Source organism: Meles meles, chromosome 2 (genome assembly GCF_922984935.1).
Source record: "Meles meles chromosome 2, mMelMel3.1 paternal haplotype, whole genome shotgun sequence".
Lineage (NCBI taxonomy): Eukaryota > Metazoa > Chordata > Mammalia > Carnivora > Mustelidae > Meles > Meles meles.
Genome location: NC_060067.1, coordinates 65,688,382 through 65,705,072, shown reverse-complemented (window position 1 = coordinate 65,705,072; position 16,691 = coordinate 65,688,382). Strand labels below are relative to the sequence as shown.

Sequence of the window (16,691 nt, the reverse complement as noted above, 5' to 3'; positions counted from 1 at the left end):
TCCCCAGATCTTCCCTTGCTTTCACTGCTCCCTCCTGGTCTCCTCTGCTTCTTGATCACCCTCTGCCTCCTCCCCCTGCTGTCCCTGAGGGCCTGGAATCCCATGCCAGGTCTGTGCACCCTGGCTGGTCCTCATCAACTCCTGGGTGCATCACACCCCGACCTTCTCAGCCACTGAGACCTGGCAGCACTCCCCTCTCCTACTTTGCCTGGTCTTTGGTCTGTTCATGGCTTTGTCCAACAGGCCTGGGGTCCTCTGGAATGGCTCATACCCATATGGTGACTCTAACGTCATGAACGAGTAAAGGAAACATCAGAGGATCCTGGTGTGGCCCCCTGAGTGTTAGGATCTCCTGCAGCCCAGTCCCAGATGACACTCCAGCCCCATGGAAGTGCAGGGGCCCTGAGTGAGCAGGTGGCAAGGGGCCCCCTCCTGTCACCAGCAAGGCGGTGCTCTCTTTGCAGAAGGACATGGGTTCTTATATGAAACCTTTGGGATCCGGCCACGGTTCTCCTGGCAAGTCGACCCCTTTGGCGCCTCTGCCACGACCCCCACCCTCTTTGCCCTGGCGGGCTTCCATGCCCACATCATCTCCCGGATCGACTATGACCTGAAGGATGCCATGCAGAAAAACCAAGTGAGTCATGAGCCACATACGCTGCTGCCTCTGGCCGCTCCCTTCATCACTCTGTGTGCAGGGTCTGCTCCCACGCTCCTGGAGGAATGAGTATTCTCTCCAGCATGACTCAGGAAAGACTGGTCTGAGACAAATGCTAGCTGCTTAGGCAGCCCCAGATGAGGGTGGACTTGGGCTCTAGTGGGTGAGAGAAGCAACGTAGTCCTGAGCCCCACCGCAGGCCATGCTGTGCATGGAGTTCCCTTCCTGCATCTGCCCACTTCTCCCACAGCTGACTCTGTGCTGCCTGGGCCTGGGTGGGGCCTCCCCATTTCTCCCATGCAGAAACTGAGGCACAGAAGAATCAGGGAACATGCGTGTGGTCCCAGCATCTCACTGGCTAGTTCTTAATAGAAGCAGGATTTCTCCCTCCTTTGTGACCCTGCCTGGGTTCTAACCATGAGAGCAGTGAAGCAACAGACCGCAGGCTTTGTGAGAGGTGGGCAGCTCCCTGTGCCAGGAGGTATTCAAGCAGAGCCAGAACGAGCTTCTCTAGCAGGCACTGGCAGAGACAGTGCTGCCAGGGGTGGAAGGGTGCAGGAGCAGGCTTGTTCCTTCTGGAGGCAGTTTCTACCTCCATATGAGGCTGTGGGAGATCTGAGGGAGTGGAGAGGAGCCCACAGAGGGGATGGAGTCCTGAACCCTGGAGGGAGGCCCAGGTGGGGCTAGGGGAGGTGGAACCAGGGCAGCTGTGTTGCCCTTGGGACTTCATTCTGTTCCCTCGGGGTTTGCAGAGTCTACAGTTCGTGTGGCGAGGGTCCCCATCTCTGGCAGCTGAGCAGGAAATCTTCACGCACATCTTGGACCAGTACAGCTACTGCTCGTGAGCACCTCCCGGGGCAGCCTGTGTTCTACCTCCCTGCATTACCAGAGACACTGCCCACCCTCCATCCACCCCCTTGGCAGATGCTCTGAGCTCTCCAACTTAAAGAAGGAGAAACTGGGACAGGGCCACTCAGCCCTGGCCCGTGGTCAGCTGTGGCGGGGTCTGGGTGGTTCGGGTGGCCGGCTCCAAGGTCTCCACATCGTTGGAGCAGCCAGCCTGTGGGCTCTCTGGGTGGGAGGCCCTGGTTCAACCTGCTCTGGCCCTTTATACCTGGGAGGCTGTGGGCAACAGGCTTGCCTGTCCTGGAACAGGAGAGATTAGCGGGCAAGGTGAAGGGCAGCTGGGAGAAGGATGCCAGACACGGACTACAGGACCGGTCATTCCTATTTGTCAGGCCCCAATCTGTGCCAGGCCCATATCCAGGGTTTTATACTGATGTCTTTGCTTTATACTTCATGACAACCATCAGGACATTTATGGATGAGGAGACAGGCTGAGAGGATCCAAGTGGCGACTCCTGGCGGCTGGTCCAATGTCCACCCTATGTTACCTTGTGCAGCCCAGAGTGAGGCAGGGAGGACTCTAATGGGGGCATCGACCCACAGGATTGATCTTGGGTTCTCTGCCATGTGGACCAAACTGGAGCCTGAGGCAAGAGGGAAAATCCAGAATACTGCCCTTGTCCTTAGAGAAATGTTGGGATTCTGTTCATGACGATTTGTTTTGTATTAAGTCTGAGTTTTGAAATAGGACACTAGCTTATCTCTATGTCCCATACTGAGACTCAGCACTCCCTTACCATTCACCCTGGGACACAGTGCGTCTCTCGCCTCACCCTGCTTGAGGCCTTAGACCCAGGTCTGACAGTCATCTTATTGGCCCTGAGAATCCTGCAATGAAAGGAATCCCATGAGATCCCCAGGGGTGGAAGTGGGGAGGCATGGACTGTGGGCTCCATGTGTTGGATGAGGCAGTGTGGGTCCAGGGAAGGGGCCATGTTCAAGATACACACTGGTCAACCATGGCATGTTTGTTTGAGCCCCATCTGTCTGCAGTGCTCTTGTGGGACAGCACTGAGCTGCTCATCACACAGGTGGGAGAAGGAGGGCATCTGGGTGGCTCAGTTGGTGAAGCATCTGCCTTCAGGTTAGGTCATGATCCCTTGGTCCTGGGATGGAACCTCACAGTAGGCTCCCTGCTCAGCGGGGAGTCTGCATCTCTTTCTCCCTCTGCCTCTTCCCTGGCTTTTGCTCTCTGGCTCACTCTTTCTCTGAAATAAATAAAAGATAAAAAAGAAAACCCTGGGAGATGGAGGCCTGAGTGGTGGTCTGCACTCCCCGAGCTTCCTGGGTCTGGCTGCACCCTGCCTGACCTCTTGGACCCCACGCTGCCTCCCTGCTCAAGGTGGAGTCAGCTAACCCTTTACACCCCTACAGGGAAGGCTTCTACTGGGATGGCTCGGCTGTCTTCCCGGAGCCTCCCCCCAATAGGCTATTTCAACCCATGTCTGCACCCATCACTTGGAACAACATGAAATACTATGTCGATCTTCTTGTGGATAGTGTGAAAGAACGGGCCGCCTGGTTCCGGACATCACATCTCCTTTGGCCCTGGGTAAGGCGGGGTCCCATACCCTAGTGTCCCCAACACAGCTTTGGACTCCTGTCCAGTCTCACCCAACCAGGCTCTTCCAGGGGCCAGGTCAGGCTGCCATCATCAGCCCTGGTTCATTATCTCTTCCCCGTACACCACATCGCCTCACCCCTTCCACCAGCTCCTCCCACCACCTGGGACTCCCCCAGCTTCTCCCACGTGAAATACAGCCCCTGGCCCATGCCAGCCCCCATCTCCCCTCAGTTCCTTCCCTCTCATCTTCCCATCTCAGTGTTGGGATGTGAGGACTAGGTGGGAATCTTGGCCCCCTTCTCCGTCGTTGTGTGCCTTACCCCTTGGGTCTCAGTTTCCTTGTCTCTGAAGTGGGAATCACGACAGGTCCTGCCTCACTGGCTTGATCTAGGGCTGACAGGAGGCATGCCCCATGACAGTGTCAGACATGGATGTCCTCCTCCTTCTCTTGACTCTCCTTCTCACCATCACATGCAGAGCTCTCTTTCATAGAGCACCCCCAGGGCACAGGCACCTTCCATGTGATATATTTGTCTCATCCACGTACTATGCCTCATGGGCCTAGGATGCGGTCATGGCTGGTATCCCATTTTGGAAATGAGGGAACTGAGAACCAGAGAGGTCAAGGCATTGTCTTGAGGCTGCACAGCCACATTGCGGGGCAGCTAGGATGGGGATTCATGCTCAGACCCCAGCAGGGCACTCCCTAGCCTGGCTTCTTACATCTTGACTGCTTGTGGAAAGGGGCACAGAAGGTCTGTAATTGTGGGTGATAGCTGTTATCCCTGTTATTCACAATTGTCAGGTGTTATAACTAATGATATTGATGGATAGTAATACTGTTGATCTTTTAAAAAGGCCCTAGGGGGCACCTGGGTGGCTCAGTGGGTTAAGCCTCTGCCTTCAGCTCAGGTCATGATCTCACGGTCCTGGGATCAAGCTCCGCATCAGGCTCTCTGCTCAGCAGGGAACCTGCTTCCCCCTCCCCCTCTGCCTGCCTCTCTGCCTACTTGTGATCTCTCTCCCTCTGTCAAATAAATAAATAAAATCTTTTAAAAAAGGCCCTAGGGAGAAATAAGTCAGACAGAGAATTCCAATACTGCATGATCTCATTTAATGTGATACTAAAGTGGCCCTCTTAGCGCAGTGGGCAGCGTGTCAGTCTCATAATGTGATACTAAAATCATCAAGTGTAGATAAAGAGATAAGTTTTGCAGTCTCTGGAGTTGAGGGGTGCGGGAGGAGGCTCTGGGCGAGGTGGTTGAAGGTACGGACTTCCAGTTATACAAGAAACATGCTCTGGAGATGTAACACACAGTATGATTTAAAACTAACAAGATTTTAAAGTGAAAAAAGTAAAGAGGAAGGAAGTAAGAAAGGACAGAAGGGAGGAAGGAAGGTAAGTGGGTGCAGGGATGCCCCTGGGGAGCTGGTTGGAGGTTCTGCCAGGGAGCCAGGAGGGCCCCTGATGGGGTGATGAGGGCTGGGCTGGGTTCTGCCTGGGCTGGGCTCTGCATAGGAATTCCAAGGTTTTGCACTGTGTCCCTGCCTGCAGGGCTGTGACAAGCAGTTCTTCAATGCCTCGCTGCAGTTCGAAAACATGGACCCTCTGTTGGAGTTCATCAACAGTAATACACCCAAACTCGGCATCTCTGTAGAGTATGCAACGCTGGCCAAATACTTTGGTGCATTGCAAGCTACCAATGTCACCTGGCACGTCCGTGAGCACCAAGACTTCCTGCCCTATTCCTCAGGTATGACCCCGTGCAGGTTGGTTGCAGATCTGATGCCGAGGAGGGCGCCCATCGAGTCTGCTCTGCTGTGCTGATGGAGCTTTTGAGGGTCACTGGGCCCGAGATGGCGCCTGCTCCCCACACCTGCCCCCACACCCTGTCCCACCTAGATATCCTAGGATTGACACGACACTCACAGAAATGCTCCATAGCTTCCTATTTCCACATCCACAAGGTCTTGGCCGCCTGATTCACCCAGGAGGGCTACAAGGCTGTGAGCTTGGTTACAGTCGGAGTGGGAGGGGCAAATTGATGTGGGCGGGGTTACACTTGCAGTTCAAGTGTAACTACATCCTTGTGGGCGTGGTTACAGCAAGGCAGGGAAGGCTACGTGAGTGTGGGCGGGGCTATGCGGAAGTGGGCGGGGCTACACCGAGGAGGGAGGAGATAGGGCAATGTCCTGCAGGTGTTCTGAATGGGCTTGATTTGGTGCAACCCTCCAGGAGAGACAATGTTCATGTGGAGAGTGGACAGGTGCGGTGATCCCTGGTCCCTGATCTGAGTCACTGGGGATTTAGAGCTTAGGCTGCAGGGCGCCCCTGCCTGACCAGGCCACTCAGCCTGCTGGAGGAGCTGTGGACAGCATGGTCTCCTGCCTACACGGCCTGTAGCCTTTCCCCGGATCACAGGGCTGACTACCCTTCCTAGTGTGTTCAGGTCACGTGGGAGAAGGTCAGGGAATGGAGACACTCCCCAGCCTGGGAGGAGGCAGAAGGCAAACAGTAGAAACAGTCAACAACCTGTGAGACCCAGCCATGCTGTCAGGAGGCACTCAGTCCCCCTCCTCCCACCCAGTCTTGGTCAGGAGTCATTCTCTATGTGCAGGTCCACACAGCAGACACGGGATCTCTCAGCTCTCCCCCATCCCACCTCCCTGGGTGGCCAGTGGAACCCCAGTGATTGCAGGCTTGTCCCGGACTCCCCATTGCCCCGGAATCACATGCCAGCACTCAGGGCCTATGTTAGCTGGATGCTGCCAACTTGGCTCCCATCTCACTCTCCTATCCCCCGAGGTCTCCCAGGCCCTAGGCTCACAGCCTGTCCCAGGTTTCCCAGGTCTACCCTGGGCTCTCAGGTTCCCCATCCCAGGCCTGGTCCAGGCCAACTACATACTCACACTTACCCCAGCCCCTCCCTGGAATCCCTGGGCTATTTCTGGCCTGGCTGGAGTAGGAGTCTTTGGCTGCCCTCATAGGTGACTCAGGCAGAGCCAGAGACGAGGCCCCAGCTTCCTTAGCTCTCCTGGGACTTGGTCTCAGGAAGCCCCCAGGCCAGGAAGACTCATGCCAACTGCCAGCCCTTCTCTCCAGGTCCACATCAGGCCTGGACCGGCTTCTACTCATCCCGCAGCAGGCTCAAGGGGCTGGCCAGGCGAGCCAGTGCTCTGTTGTATGCTGGGGAGTCCATGTTCACACGTTCTGTGTGGCCGGTTCCCCACCAGCACCTGGACCTGGACTGGGCCCTGAAGCAGCTCCAGAGGCTCCGCTGGGCAGTCTCCGAGGTAACGGCACCCCTCTCAGCAGCACAATCAGGTTGGAAACCTGGGCAGTGCACTTCCCCAGCCCCTGGTCACTAAAGGTCCACTTTCTAGAAAAGAACACTGAGGTGGCCTGTGGTCCTGTGACAGGTGCAGGTGGACCCTGGGCCAAGGCTAGAACCACGCTCTGATAGCCTTCAGCTCGTGGCTTCAGTAGGCTTTAGCCAAATTATCCAGAGGGCAAAGGGCAAAGAGAAGCAGCATTAGTGTCCTACAGTCCTGCATGGATTCAGTCCCACTCCGCTGTGTGTCCTCAGGCTCAGGTCTTCCCTCTCTGAGCCCTAATTCCCTCCCTGTACACTGAGAAGCTCATGCCCAGGCCAGGATGGTGGGGCAACTGAATGTGAGATTGTACATAACCTGCTTGGCACGGTGGCTGCCCCACAGCAAGTTGTTCCCAATGTTCTGTCTTCATGTGTCCCCACTGTACAGATGGGAAAACTGACAGAATGTGCCAGTGTGGTGGGGGTGGAATGGATAGACTTGAGTCCATTGGAGTGGGTGAGATCCATGGCTTTAGCTGGTGGGGCCTCAGTTTCCCTTTGGGGAAGACAAGCTCATCCCACCCCCACTTTGGTACAGAGAATGGAGGGTGCCTGGAGCATCCCAGTGGCACTCACAGGCAGACTATACAGCGGAGGTGAAGCTGGGGCAGGTCCCTTGCAGATGACTGTTTTCTGCCCAAGCTAGGGGACTCAATGGATTTCTGTAAGGTCGTCAGTCTTGGGACCTCAGTTTCCTAGTCTGGAATGTGGTAGGGACACTCATCTGCTCCACTAGCACCTGGTGAGAGTGAAAGGAAAGCCAGCCCCGAGGAGGTGGTCTGCAGAGGCAGACCCAATCCAGTTTCCCCCACTCTGGTTGGGACGCAGGTACAGCACCATAATGCCATCACGGGGACTGAGACCCCCAAGGTGAGAGACATGTATGTGAAGAATCTGAGGTCAGGGATGCAGGGTGTGCACAAACTGATGGTCTCCATTGTCCAGGACAGGACCCCAGCGTACTCAGGTAAGTGAGGCCCCTGTGGGATGGCCCTGCAGGCCTGGGAGGGGGCTCTGAACCCTTCTGAGCAGAGCTGGGGGTCACAGAGAGGACTAGAACAACCCGAGCCTCAGACTCTGTAACCACATCCCTTTTGGGGCCCTGAACCTTGTGTGATCCCTTCCACTTTCCCCTTCCTGGGGAATGGACACAGAGCCCTGAGCAGAGTATGGGGCCTGCTGGGTATTGGAGCGCACTAGCCCACTGGTCCTATACTCAGTTCCCCTGGTAGCTCTGCAGGAATGTGTCTCTTCTGCTTTAGTTTCCCATGTAGCCAGGGGCCCCCAGGTGTGTTGGGTGAGTCCAGTGGCAGCAGGTAAGGGCAGTTCTCTGTGTGCAGACTCAGAAGCTGGGGGACATGTTGCCGTGGTCTACAACCCCCTGGCCTGGACGGTCACCACCGTTGTTACCCTGACTGTGGGCTTCTCCAGGGTCAGTGTCACAGATGAGTTCGGCCGGCCGGTGGCTGCACAGGTATGGCCCTGACAGCATGCACAGGGGCACACTTGCTGCTGCTGACACCTGTTCCAGAAGGGCACTTCCCGAAACGGGAGCAGTTCACGGGAACACGTGACCAGGGGGGCCACACCTGGAGGATACCTTTTGGGACCCTTATCCAGTAAGGTCAGTGGGATCCACCAGGGGACTCTCACTGGTCTGTGAGCATCTGAAGTGCCCAGAAGTCCCAGCACCGTTCCCTTCCTGGAGGGTCTCCTGGGTGGCCTGCCCTGGTTGGGGGGCTTCTCCTCATGCCCTCAACATGGGGCATATTTGTGTTCTCATGTAAACATCCACTTTCTGTGGATGTTTACATCCACAGATGTAAACTCCCTCAGGAGTCTTCAGACTTGCGGAGGTGCTGATGCTCTAGGTTGGCCCAGGTGCCTGTGTCCGCACACCCAGACACCAGTGTGTGGTCTGCCCTCATTTCCTTCCACTGCCTGGAGCCAGCCGAGGGGCCCAGGGACCCTGCCTGTCCCCCGGTGCCAGGGTTTCCCTGCGGACGTGCAGGAGGTGCTGACATCAGCCACTCAGCAAACACTCCCGGAGGCACATTCTGGTCCAGCTGGGGCTGAGTGCTGATCCCCTGCACAGCAGCACCACCGTGGGGAATGGGCGGGTCAGACACTTAAAGGACATGTGTGGTGTGGAGTGATGACCTGGGGAGCCAGGGTAGCAGACCTTGGTTGATGCAGGAGGAGAGAGTTCATCTGACCTGGGTAAGAAGACGGGATGGTGTTGGTTTCAGCAGACCCCACCCCTAGCACCCTCTTCTTCACCCACACGCAACCACCACTCTGAGTAAATGCACTCAACAAATATTTTGGACACCTATTGCGTGTCAGGCCCTGGCCTAGGTTCTGGGCTTCCTTGATAACCAAGCCCATGAAGTCCCCGTCCACAGAGCACTCATATTCTCACCCTGGGGAACAGGCAGGAAACCAAATAAGAATGTGTGCAGGTTTTGAAGGGGCGGGGGGTGGGAAGTTGGAGGAGCCAGGCGGTGGGTAGTAAGGAGGGCACGTATTGCATGGAGCACTGGGTGTGATGCAAAAACAATGAATACTGTTACGCTGAAAAGAAATTAAAAAAAAAAAAGAACGTGTGAAATGTGACAGATGGTTGTGCTCTGACGAGGAAGATTGACAGAACTGGAAGTGGGGGCAGGGACAGGGTATGTATGTCCCCCAAAGCCTGGGTGGGATGGTGTGTGCAGCCATCCTGGGGTTGCTGATAAGGCTCCCAAGCTTCCCATGGGACTCAGATGCTGCATTCTTCCCCTGGAGAGTGAGGGACTTGGCCGAGTGTGCCCAGTGTCCTTCTCCATCCCTCCCCCTCGGATGTCAGGTGACAGAGGATGGGGAAGATGGTGGGGTAAACAGAAAAACATCCTCTGGGGAAACTGCAGGGTGTGAAATAAGGGACTTCAGAGAGAAGACTCTCCAGGGAGGGGGAAAAGCGTGAGCAAGGCTCCTAGGTAAGAAACACCAGGGGTGCTGGGTAGTGAGGGCGGTGCTGATGCTGGAGTTTGAGGAGTGAGGGAGGCCAGGGAGGAAGGTGGGGGCTGGGGCAGGACCCTTGTGAGCAGGGAGGATGCCTGAAGGGAACTCAGCACAGTCCAATGACGGAAAGACCCTGCTGTCCGAGGGTAGTGAACACCCCATCCAGGAGGTGTGCAAGTCACAGTAGAGTGAGGACACTGGGAGTCCTCCTGCCCTGATACTCACCATTTTGTTTTCTTCTCTTGGCCTTGCAGGTCCAGGAGTCAAAAGAGAAGCAAACCGCTTATGACTTGCATGTGCTGACCACAATCCCGGGCCTCAGTTACCGACACTACAGTATCAGGCGTGCCCAGGGGACTCAAGAAGACACCAAGCAGTTGGGTGCCAGTCTGGCTAAAACCTCCAACTTTGCCCGCAAGCCAGAGACACATGCTGGTCCAAGGGGTAGGCACCTAATTTCTGTGGAGAATGACTGTTACACTGTGTTCCTGGATGCTGACACTAACCTGATGCACAGCATCTTGGAGAGGTGAGGCAAAGCCATTGCTGACTCTGAGACAGAAGTGTATGCTGAGACCTGGGCTTATCATTCTCCCACCTGCCTGTGTCCTCACCCGCTAGGGGAATCATCAGAATGTGGTGAAGTCCCTTTCTGTGTTATTAGCTTTATTTCTGCAACTGTGAGACTAGACCACTACAGGAAAACCCTGCATGAATTTTATCATTCCAGGGCTGTTGATCCACACAAAGTGGATGTGAAACCTCACTCAGAGAGAATATATAATATTCACTTTACTCACTGTCTTAAATTTAGAGAAACATAACCATCCATGTACCCACCCACCCAATAACCACTTATGCATCCATCTACTTACCCATTTTATACTCATCCATCCACTCACCCTTCCGTCCATTCATCCATCTACTCATCCATCTAGTCATCCATCCATCCCCCCACCCATCCATCCATCCACCCATCCATCCATCCAACCGTTATCCTTCTTGTTCATCCATGTATCCAATAACCCGACCACCCCCACAACCATCCATGTATCCACACATCAAACCACCCATGCAGTAACCCATCTGCCACTTTAATACACCTTCTCATCCATCCATCCTCCATACATCCACTCATCCAACCACCAATCCTTCCATCCATCCACTATCTTCCCACTGTCTATATATATTCATCCATGCATCCATCCATCCATCATTCCATCCATCTATCCATACACCCACTAACCTTCTTCTTTAAACATCTATCCACCATCCACCCATCCATCCATCACCTTACTCTAACATCCAACCATCCATCCATCCATCCATCCATCCATCCATCCATCCATTCATCCATCCATCTTTCCATACACTATCCTTCTTGTTCATCCATTTATTCAACTAACCGACCACCCATCCACCTGCTAACTCCCACAAGTATCATTTTATATCTGCACACCAAAGCACCCAACCACCGATAAGCTACCTTCTCACATCCTCAGATCCATCCTTCCTCCATCCATCCATACACCCAACCACCCCTCCTTTCATCCATCCATTATACTCACAGTCATCTATATATATACCCAACCACACAACCATCCACCATCCACTCACTCACTCACTCAACCATCCACCCATCCATTCCCTCACCTTCCATCCATTCATGTATCTATCTGCCTACATACCCAACCACACACCCTCCAATCTATTCATATATTGACCTACTCACCCACTCATTCATGCTTACACACATACATCTATCCAATTATCATTTGATCTATCCCTGTCTATCCTCCCATCCATCCATCCATCCAGCCATCCATCCAGCCAGCCATCCACACATCTGTTCATCCAGTAACTAGTTGTTGAAAAAGCAGAAAAAGCAGATGGCCCCCAGGAAAAAGCCTCCCAAATGTTTTGGGGCCAGCCCTGTCCATCCCCAGGCCACAACCCAGATAGTTGTCATTCTAACCCAACTACATTTCCTGATGTGACCTCCCAACTGGATTGGAAATGCAGGAGGAACAGAAAGTCTGGGAGGAGTAGCTAGCAGAAAGTGAGGGAAGGAAAGAGAAGGGAGAGAGGAGTATGGGTGTCACCCTGGAGATCACCCTGAGGGCAGCGGTGCACAGCTTTGGAGTCTCACCGCACTAGGAAGTTCCCCACGGGGGGACCCCATCAGAGCCATGTCCTTCATCATTCTAAAGATCTCCTTGAGAGAGGGTGTGGCAGGTAGAAGGAGCTGACTGCAGCTAGCTTGGGTGGGGAGGGGAGGATGGGGAGAGCAGTAGAACCCGGGCCAGGCCAGCCAACTTCTGAGCCTCCCTGGTCAGAGCAGAGTCCCCAGGCTGGCCTTGGGATGCTGTCCAGTCAGGCCTGATGCCCAACTAGACAGCCCTTGCTGGGCCAGTCCCACCTCGCCTTCCCTGTGTGCAATTCATGAAGGCATCATCCTCAGCCATGACCCTTTACTCAGCATGTCTAGTAGTACACTCTTAGCCCGCTGACCATCCCTTCACCCCCGTCTGTCTCTGTTCCTTTTGGCTGGGTGAGAACTGGGTGATACTTATGGGTCCCTGAAATCCCCTCCAGGGTAAACTGATGGCCCAGTGCCTGACCACTGGTCACAGAGAGAAGGAGCTGTGGAAATGGAGGGAAGTGGCTCAGAGGAGTCTTGGTGGGCAGGAGGCACCTGGAGCCAGACCTGAGGACTGGAAGGGCCAGAGAAATCATGGGCACAGACAAGGGGAAAACTGTTCCATGGTAGGAGCCTCCTGTGCAGGGCCCAAGGGGGCAGTCACCATGTGCAGAAACCACCCCAGGGCAGGTTGGGTGGAGGGACTTTTTTGTCACAGGACAGCACCGTGGGTAGAATTTGCTGACCATGCAGCTCAGCCACGGAAATGCTCCCCGTCTGTGGGGTTAGGACACTCAAAGCTCATGTGAGCATTGCCACAGTCAGGGCCTCTCTGACCCTTCTCTGTCTCTGGGTTTGTCTAACTTGGACATTTCATACCAGAGGATGAACTCCATGCAGCCTGTGGGGTTGGCTCCCTCCCCCTAGCATCATGTGTCCAAGGTCAGTCCATGCTGCCGTGGGCATGAGGTTCTCGTCCCACCTTGGGCTCTGTGTTATTCCCACAGCAGATGGAGCATGTTTTACTCCTCCAGTCTCTCCCCGACAACGCCCAGCAGAGCTGATGCAGGGAGTGGGGCGTGGGCAGCCTGCAGCCGAAGGGAAAGTGTTTGGGCCAGACTAATGAGCAGGACCTTTTCTGGCCTCTTCAGAGGGGCCAGAGGGGCCCTTCACAGATGATCCCCTGTCTTCCCGTCCATGCCCAACACAATAGCACAGAAATCTCCCAAATGGGTGTGGAAGGGGCACTTCTTTATGTTCTGTACCCGCAGCCTCACGCCCCGATCCCAGTACGTGGCTGTGCCTTTACTTAGACCACACACAGAAGACCATACACAGACCATACACGTGTCTACACCATCCATGTGTCTACAGGGCTCTGAGTTTCTGCCCATTCTTACCCTACCCTGCATCCCAACCCCAGTATCTGAACCAAATGGAATGAGCCCAGATCGTGAGGTTGTAACAGAACCTGAGTCCTGTCTAGGGCTCTTTCTTCTCAGACATGAGGTCCTGTGCCAGGGATCAGGGCCCCCAGGTTCGCGGGCCTTGGGAGTGAGGTGGGTTCATATTCCCTGCCCTCGGGAGTCAGGAGGAGGCGGTGAAGTGAGTGAAGGTGCTGACTCCTCACATCTGGATGCCTGGGGGTCTGCATGACCAAGTCCTTGCTTGTGCTCCTTGGGGTCCATCTGAAAGGTGTGGGGTGGCCCTGCTGGCTGCCTGATGACCAGACACCACCTCCGGGGGACGTTCCCTCAGGGCAGCTTCAGTGTCCTCTGCTTATGCTCTCGGGAGCCTGTTATGTAGCCTCTGTTGCCCTCCTGAGTGGGGTCCCCCCAGCACATGGAAGGATCTAAGGCCACTTGGCTCAGGCGAGAGGGTGTCTCACGGACTTTATCTGAACCGTGTGCATGGGTGTCACCGAGGAGCCTTGTGACTGTCACCAAGGTTCTGCTGAGGTCTCTTTACTCTGCTTCTGGTGGAGGTGGGTGTCTGCATAGAAGGCTGTTCACCAGCTCCCAGATGACAAGGCAATGCTCGGGACACACGTGCATGAGAGAATACTGCTTTCCCTTTCCTGTCCCTGCAGAGAGAGTAACAGCACAGTGCGGGTGACCCAGGAGTTCATGGAGTACCATGTCAACGGTAATTTGAAATATGGCCCTATATCTGATAACTTTGTGTTTACACCCACTGAGAGTGCAAAGCGCCCATGGAAAAGTGTGGGGATGAAGATTGTGGCGGGAAAGCTCATGACGGAGATCCGGCAGTTCTTCTACAGGTGTGCTGGGGCTCCCTTGGTGCACTTGGTCAGGTTACGAGGGAGTCAGGGTCCATGTGTGTTCCTGACACCAGCTCATTCTCAGAGGGAGTCAGGGTCCATGCATGTGCCTGATACCAGCTCGTTCTCAGAGGGAGTCAGGGTACATGCATGCCCCTGACACAGCTCGTTCCCGGAGGGAGTCAGGGTCCATGTGTGTTCCTGATACCAGCTCGTTTTTGATGGGAGCTTGATGCAGACATGATTGTTCCAGAGTGGGGCATCCTGGCCCCACTGCATGGGCTGTACCTCTTGGCTGGTGTCCAATGTCAGAGTTGGGACAGGAACCCACAAGGATAATGACTTACACCAGAAGTTGTGTGACAGCACAGACCTAAGCCATCCTGGTCAGGCCCCCCAAGCTCTGTATTATCAGGGACCAGGCTCTTCCCATTATATTGCCCAGGATGGCTCCCTGACTCTCTGCCTGACTGCAAGAAGGAGGGAAGGAGAGAAGGGGTCATGGAAACAGGAAGGAAGGAAAAAGGAAGAGAGGAAAGAGGGAAAGAAGAGAGGAAGACAAATGGGGAGGGAGCGAGGAAGGGAAGGAGGGAAGGAGGGACGGATGAAGGGGGAAGGAGGAGGGAGGGACATCTGCAAAGTTCCCAGAGCCTGACCCACTGAGTCCCAATTCTCCTCCAGGAAGGAGAGAGACCGGAATCACACATATGCCATCTACTCCCGGCTTGCCCACGTGCCGGTCGGCCATGGTGGGGAGCTGCTCTGCCGTCGCATCGAGCAGGAGTACCGCGTGGGCCCCTTGGAGCTGAACCGTGAGGCCATCCTGAGGACCAGCACCAGTCTCCACAACCGGCAAATCCTCTACTCGGACAGCAACGGTTTCCAGATGCAGCGGAGAGTCTTCCGGGAACACGCGACCAACAGCATTGCTCGGGTAGGCCCTAGGATGCCTGCTGGACCTGCACCCACAGGGAAGCCTGATGGCCCTTTTCCAGAAGGCCAGAGCAGGAAGCCCGTTCCAGCACCCCTGAGACCCCCCTTGCCCACCTGTGCTGCTAGGGTGGAGGACCCTGTCTCGGGTCACCCCTGGTGTCTGAAATCTGGTGCCACCACAGACACTGGGCCGACCCTGTCCCTGTCTGTGCCTCGGTTTCCTTTGTGTAGATGAGTGCCTCCTTGGGGGAGTCGTTCTGAGATTTCTGAGCCGATGCTGGTCAAAGGCTTGGAGGGCCTGACCCCTGCCAGGTGCTGCGGCAGAGACACCACCTGGCAGTTTGTTCAAAGTGAGCATGGCCTGAAGCCACACATCAGCTCCCCCATCCCAGGGCTCCAGCTCTGTGACCCTGGACAAGTGGGTTGGCCTCCCTATGGCTCCCCACGACCCCAGTGGAAGGAATAACCTCGGTCCCCAGGGCTGGGAGGGTCAGTGGGAACAATCCAGGTGAAGCCCACACTGGGGGTCTCCTGTGACCCCAGTAATCATTAGTCCTTATTCCACCCAGGGGACCCAGTGGGCTATATCCTCACCCTACTCTGCTTGTGAGTTCTGGTCCCCTCATCCCTGCTTGCTCACTCTCCCATGCAGTGCAGGGGCTCCTGACCATCCTTTTGGGTCCTTCCAGGCCATTTGCTCCAGCAGAGCACAGAGCATGGGGAGTGTGGCTGCTGCCCCAGACCAGACTTAGCCCTCTGTCTCTGTAGTAAACCTTGGCCCTGCACCCATAGCACCTGAGCTCCATGCACCCCTCATCACTCACATAGGAATGTGCACATTGGGTCTTGAGCCTGTTGTGTGAGTGGGGAAATTGAGGTCCCAATGAGGAAACTCAGTTCCCAGCACAGATGGGCAGGAAGCAGTGCATCTGCGTGTCAATGACAGTCTGTTGGGCTCTGTGGTCAAAGCCTCTACCATAGTCTTCCTGCTGCACCCTGAGCAGTTGCTGTGCCTGTGTGGGGGACAGGCAGGGGTTGCCCGAGGGGGACCTTGATCAGCAGTCCTGCCTGTACTTTGCCCTGACAGCCAGTATGGCCATGTTTGTGTGCACAGAATTACTACCCCATGGTTCAGTCCGCCTTCATCGAGGACAGCCAAAGCAGGCTGGTGCTGCTGTCCGAGCAGGCACATGGCGTCTCCAGCCAAGGGAACGGCCAGGTGGAGGTAGGATGTGGGCACTCTTGGCCACCCAGGGTGGGAGCAGGTGGGAGGGGGGCCTGTCAGACAGCTCTCCCCTGCAGGTCATGCTCCATCGCCGGCTGAGGAACAACTTTGACTGGGCTCTGGATTATGACCTCACACTGGACGACACCTCTGTTGTCCACCCCGTGCTCTGGCTCCTGCTGGGACCCCGGCCGCTCACGGCGGGCCTGCGCCAGAGGAGTGGGCTGGCGCTGCAGCACAGACCCATAGTGCTGTTAAGAGAGCTGAATGGTAAGGGAGTGTTCATACCAGAATGAGCCCACCTGGCCGGGTAGACTTGGGGAGGGGTGTAGACCACCACTGATCTGGACAACGTTGGGAAGAAGGGAGCTCAGGGTCTCTGATCCAAAGTCCTCATATAAGGTGTCGGCAAACTCGGGCAAAGAGGTTCAGGATTCACTCAAGCTCATATAGGTGGTGGGAGCATTTCTGAGACTCACACCTATTCTACCTTCTGTCTTTTCCCTGAGTTTCCTTCATTTTTTTTTAAGGATTTTATTTATTTATTTGACAGAGAGAGAGATCACAAGTTGGCAGAGAGGCAGGCAGAGAGAGAGGAGGAAGCAGG

The 16,691-nt window shown here is 55.3% G+C and overlaps 1 protein-coding gene across 1 annotated transcript in view; it reads left to right on the top strand.

The window, feature by feature from the left end:
* LOC123936843 (epididymis-specific alpha-mannosidase-like) overlaps nucleotides 1-16,691 on the top strand; it is a 62,431-nt gene that overhangs the window by 40,264 nt on the left and 5,476 nt on the right. The window contains exons 6-17 of the mRNA XM_045997395.1: nucleotides 465-637; nucleotides 1,411-1,499; nucleotides 2,939-3,116; nucleotides 4,684-4,882; nucleotides 6,232-6,422; nucleotides 7,331-7,469; nucleotides 7,843-7,976; nucleotides 9,760-10,034; nucleotides 13,735-13,926; nucleotides 14,608-14,860; nucleotides 15,974-16,084; nucleotides 16,162-16,354. Coding sequence (XP_045853351.1) covers nucleotides 465-637; nucleotides 1,411-1,499; nucleotides 2,939-3,116; nucleotides 4,684-4,882; nucleotides 6,232-6,422; nucleotides 7,331-7,469; nucleotides 7,843-7,976; nucleotides 9,760-10,034; nucleotides 13,735-13,926; nucleotides 14,608-14,860; nucleotides 15,974-16,084; nucleotides 16,162-16,354 — 2,127 coding nt within the window. The remainder of the gene's footprint in view (nucleotides 1-464; nucleotides 638-1,410; nucleotides 1,500-2,938; nucleotides 3,117-4,683; nucleotides 4,883-6,231; nucleotides 6,423-7,330; nucleotides 7,470-7,842; nucleotides 7,977-9,759; nucleotides 10,035-13,734; nucleotides 13,927-14,607; nucleotides 14,861-15,973; nucleotides 16,085-16,161; nucleotides 16,355-16,691) is intronic.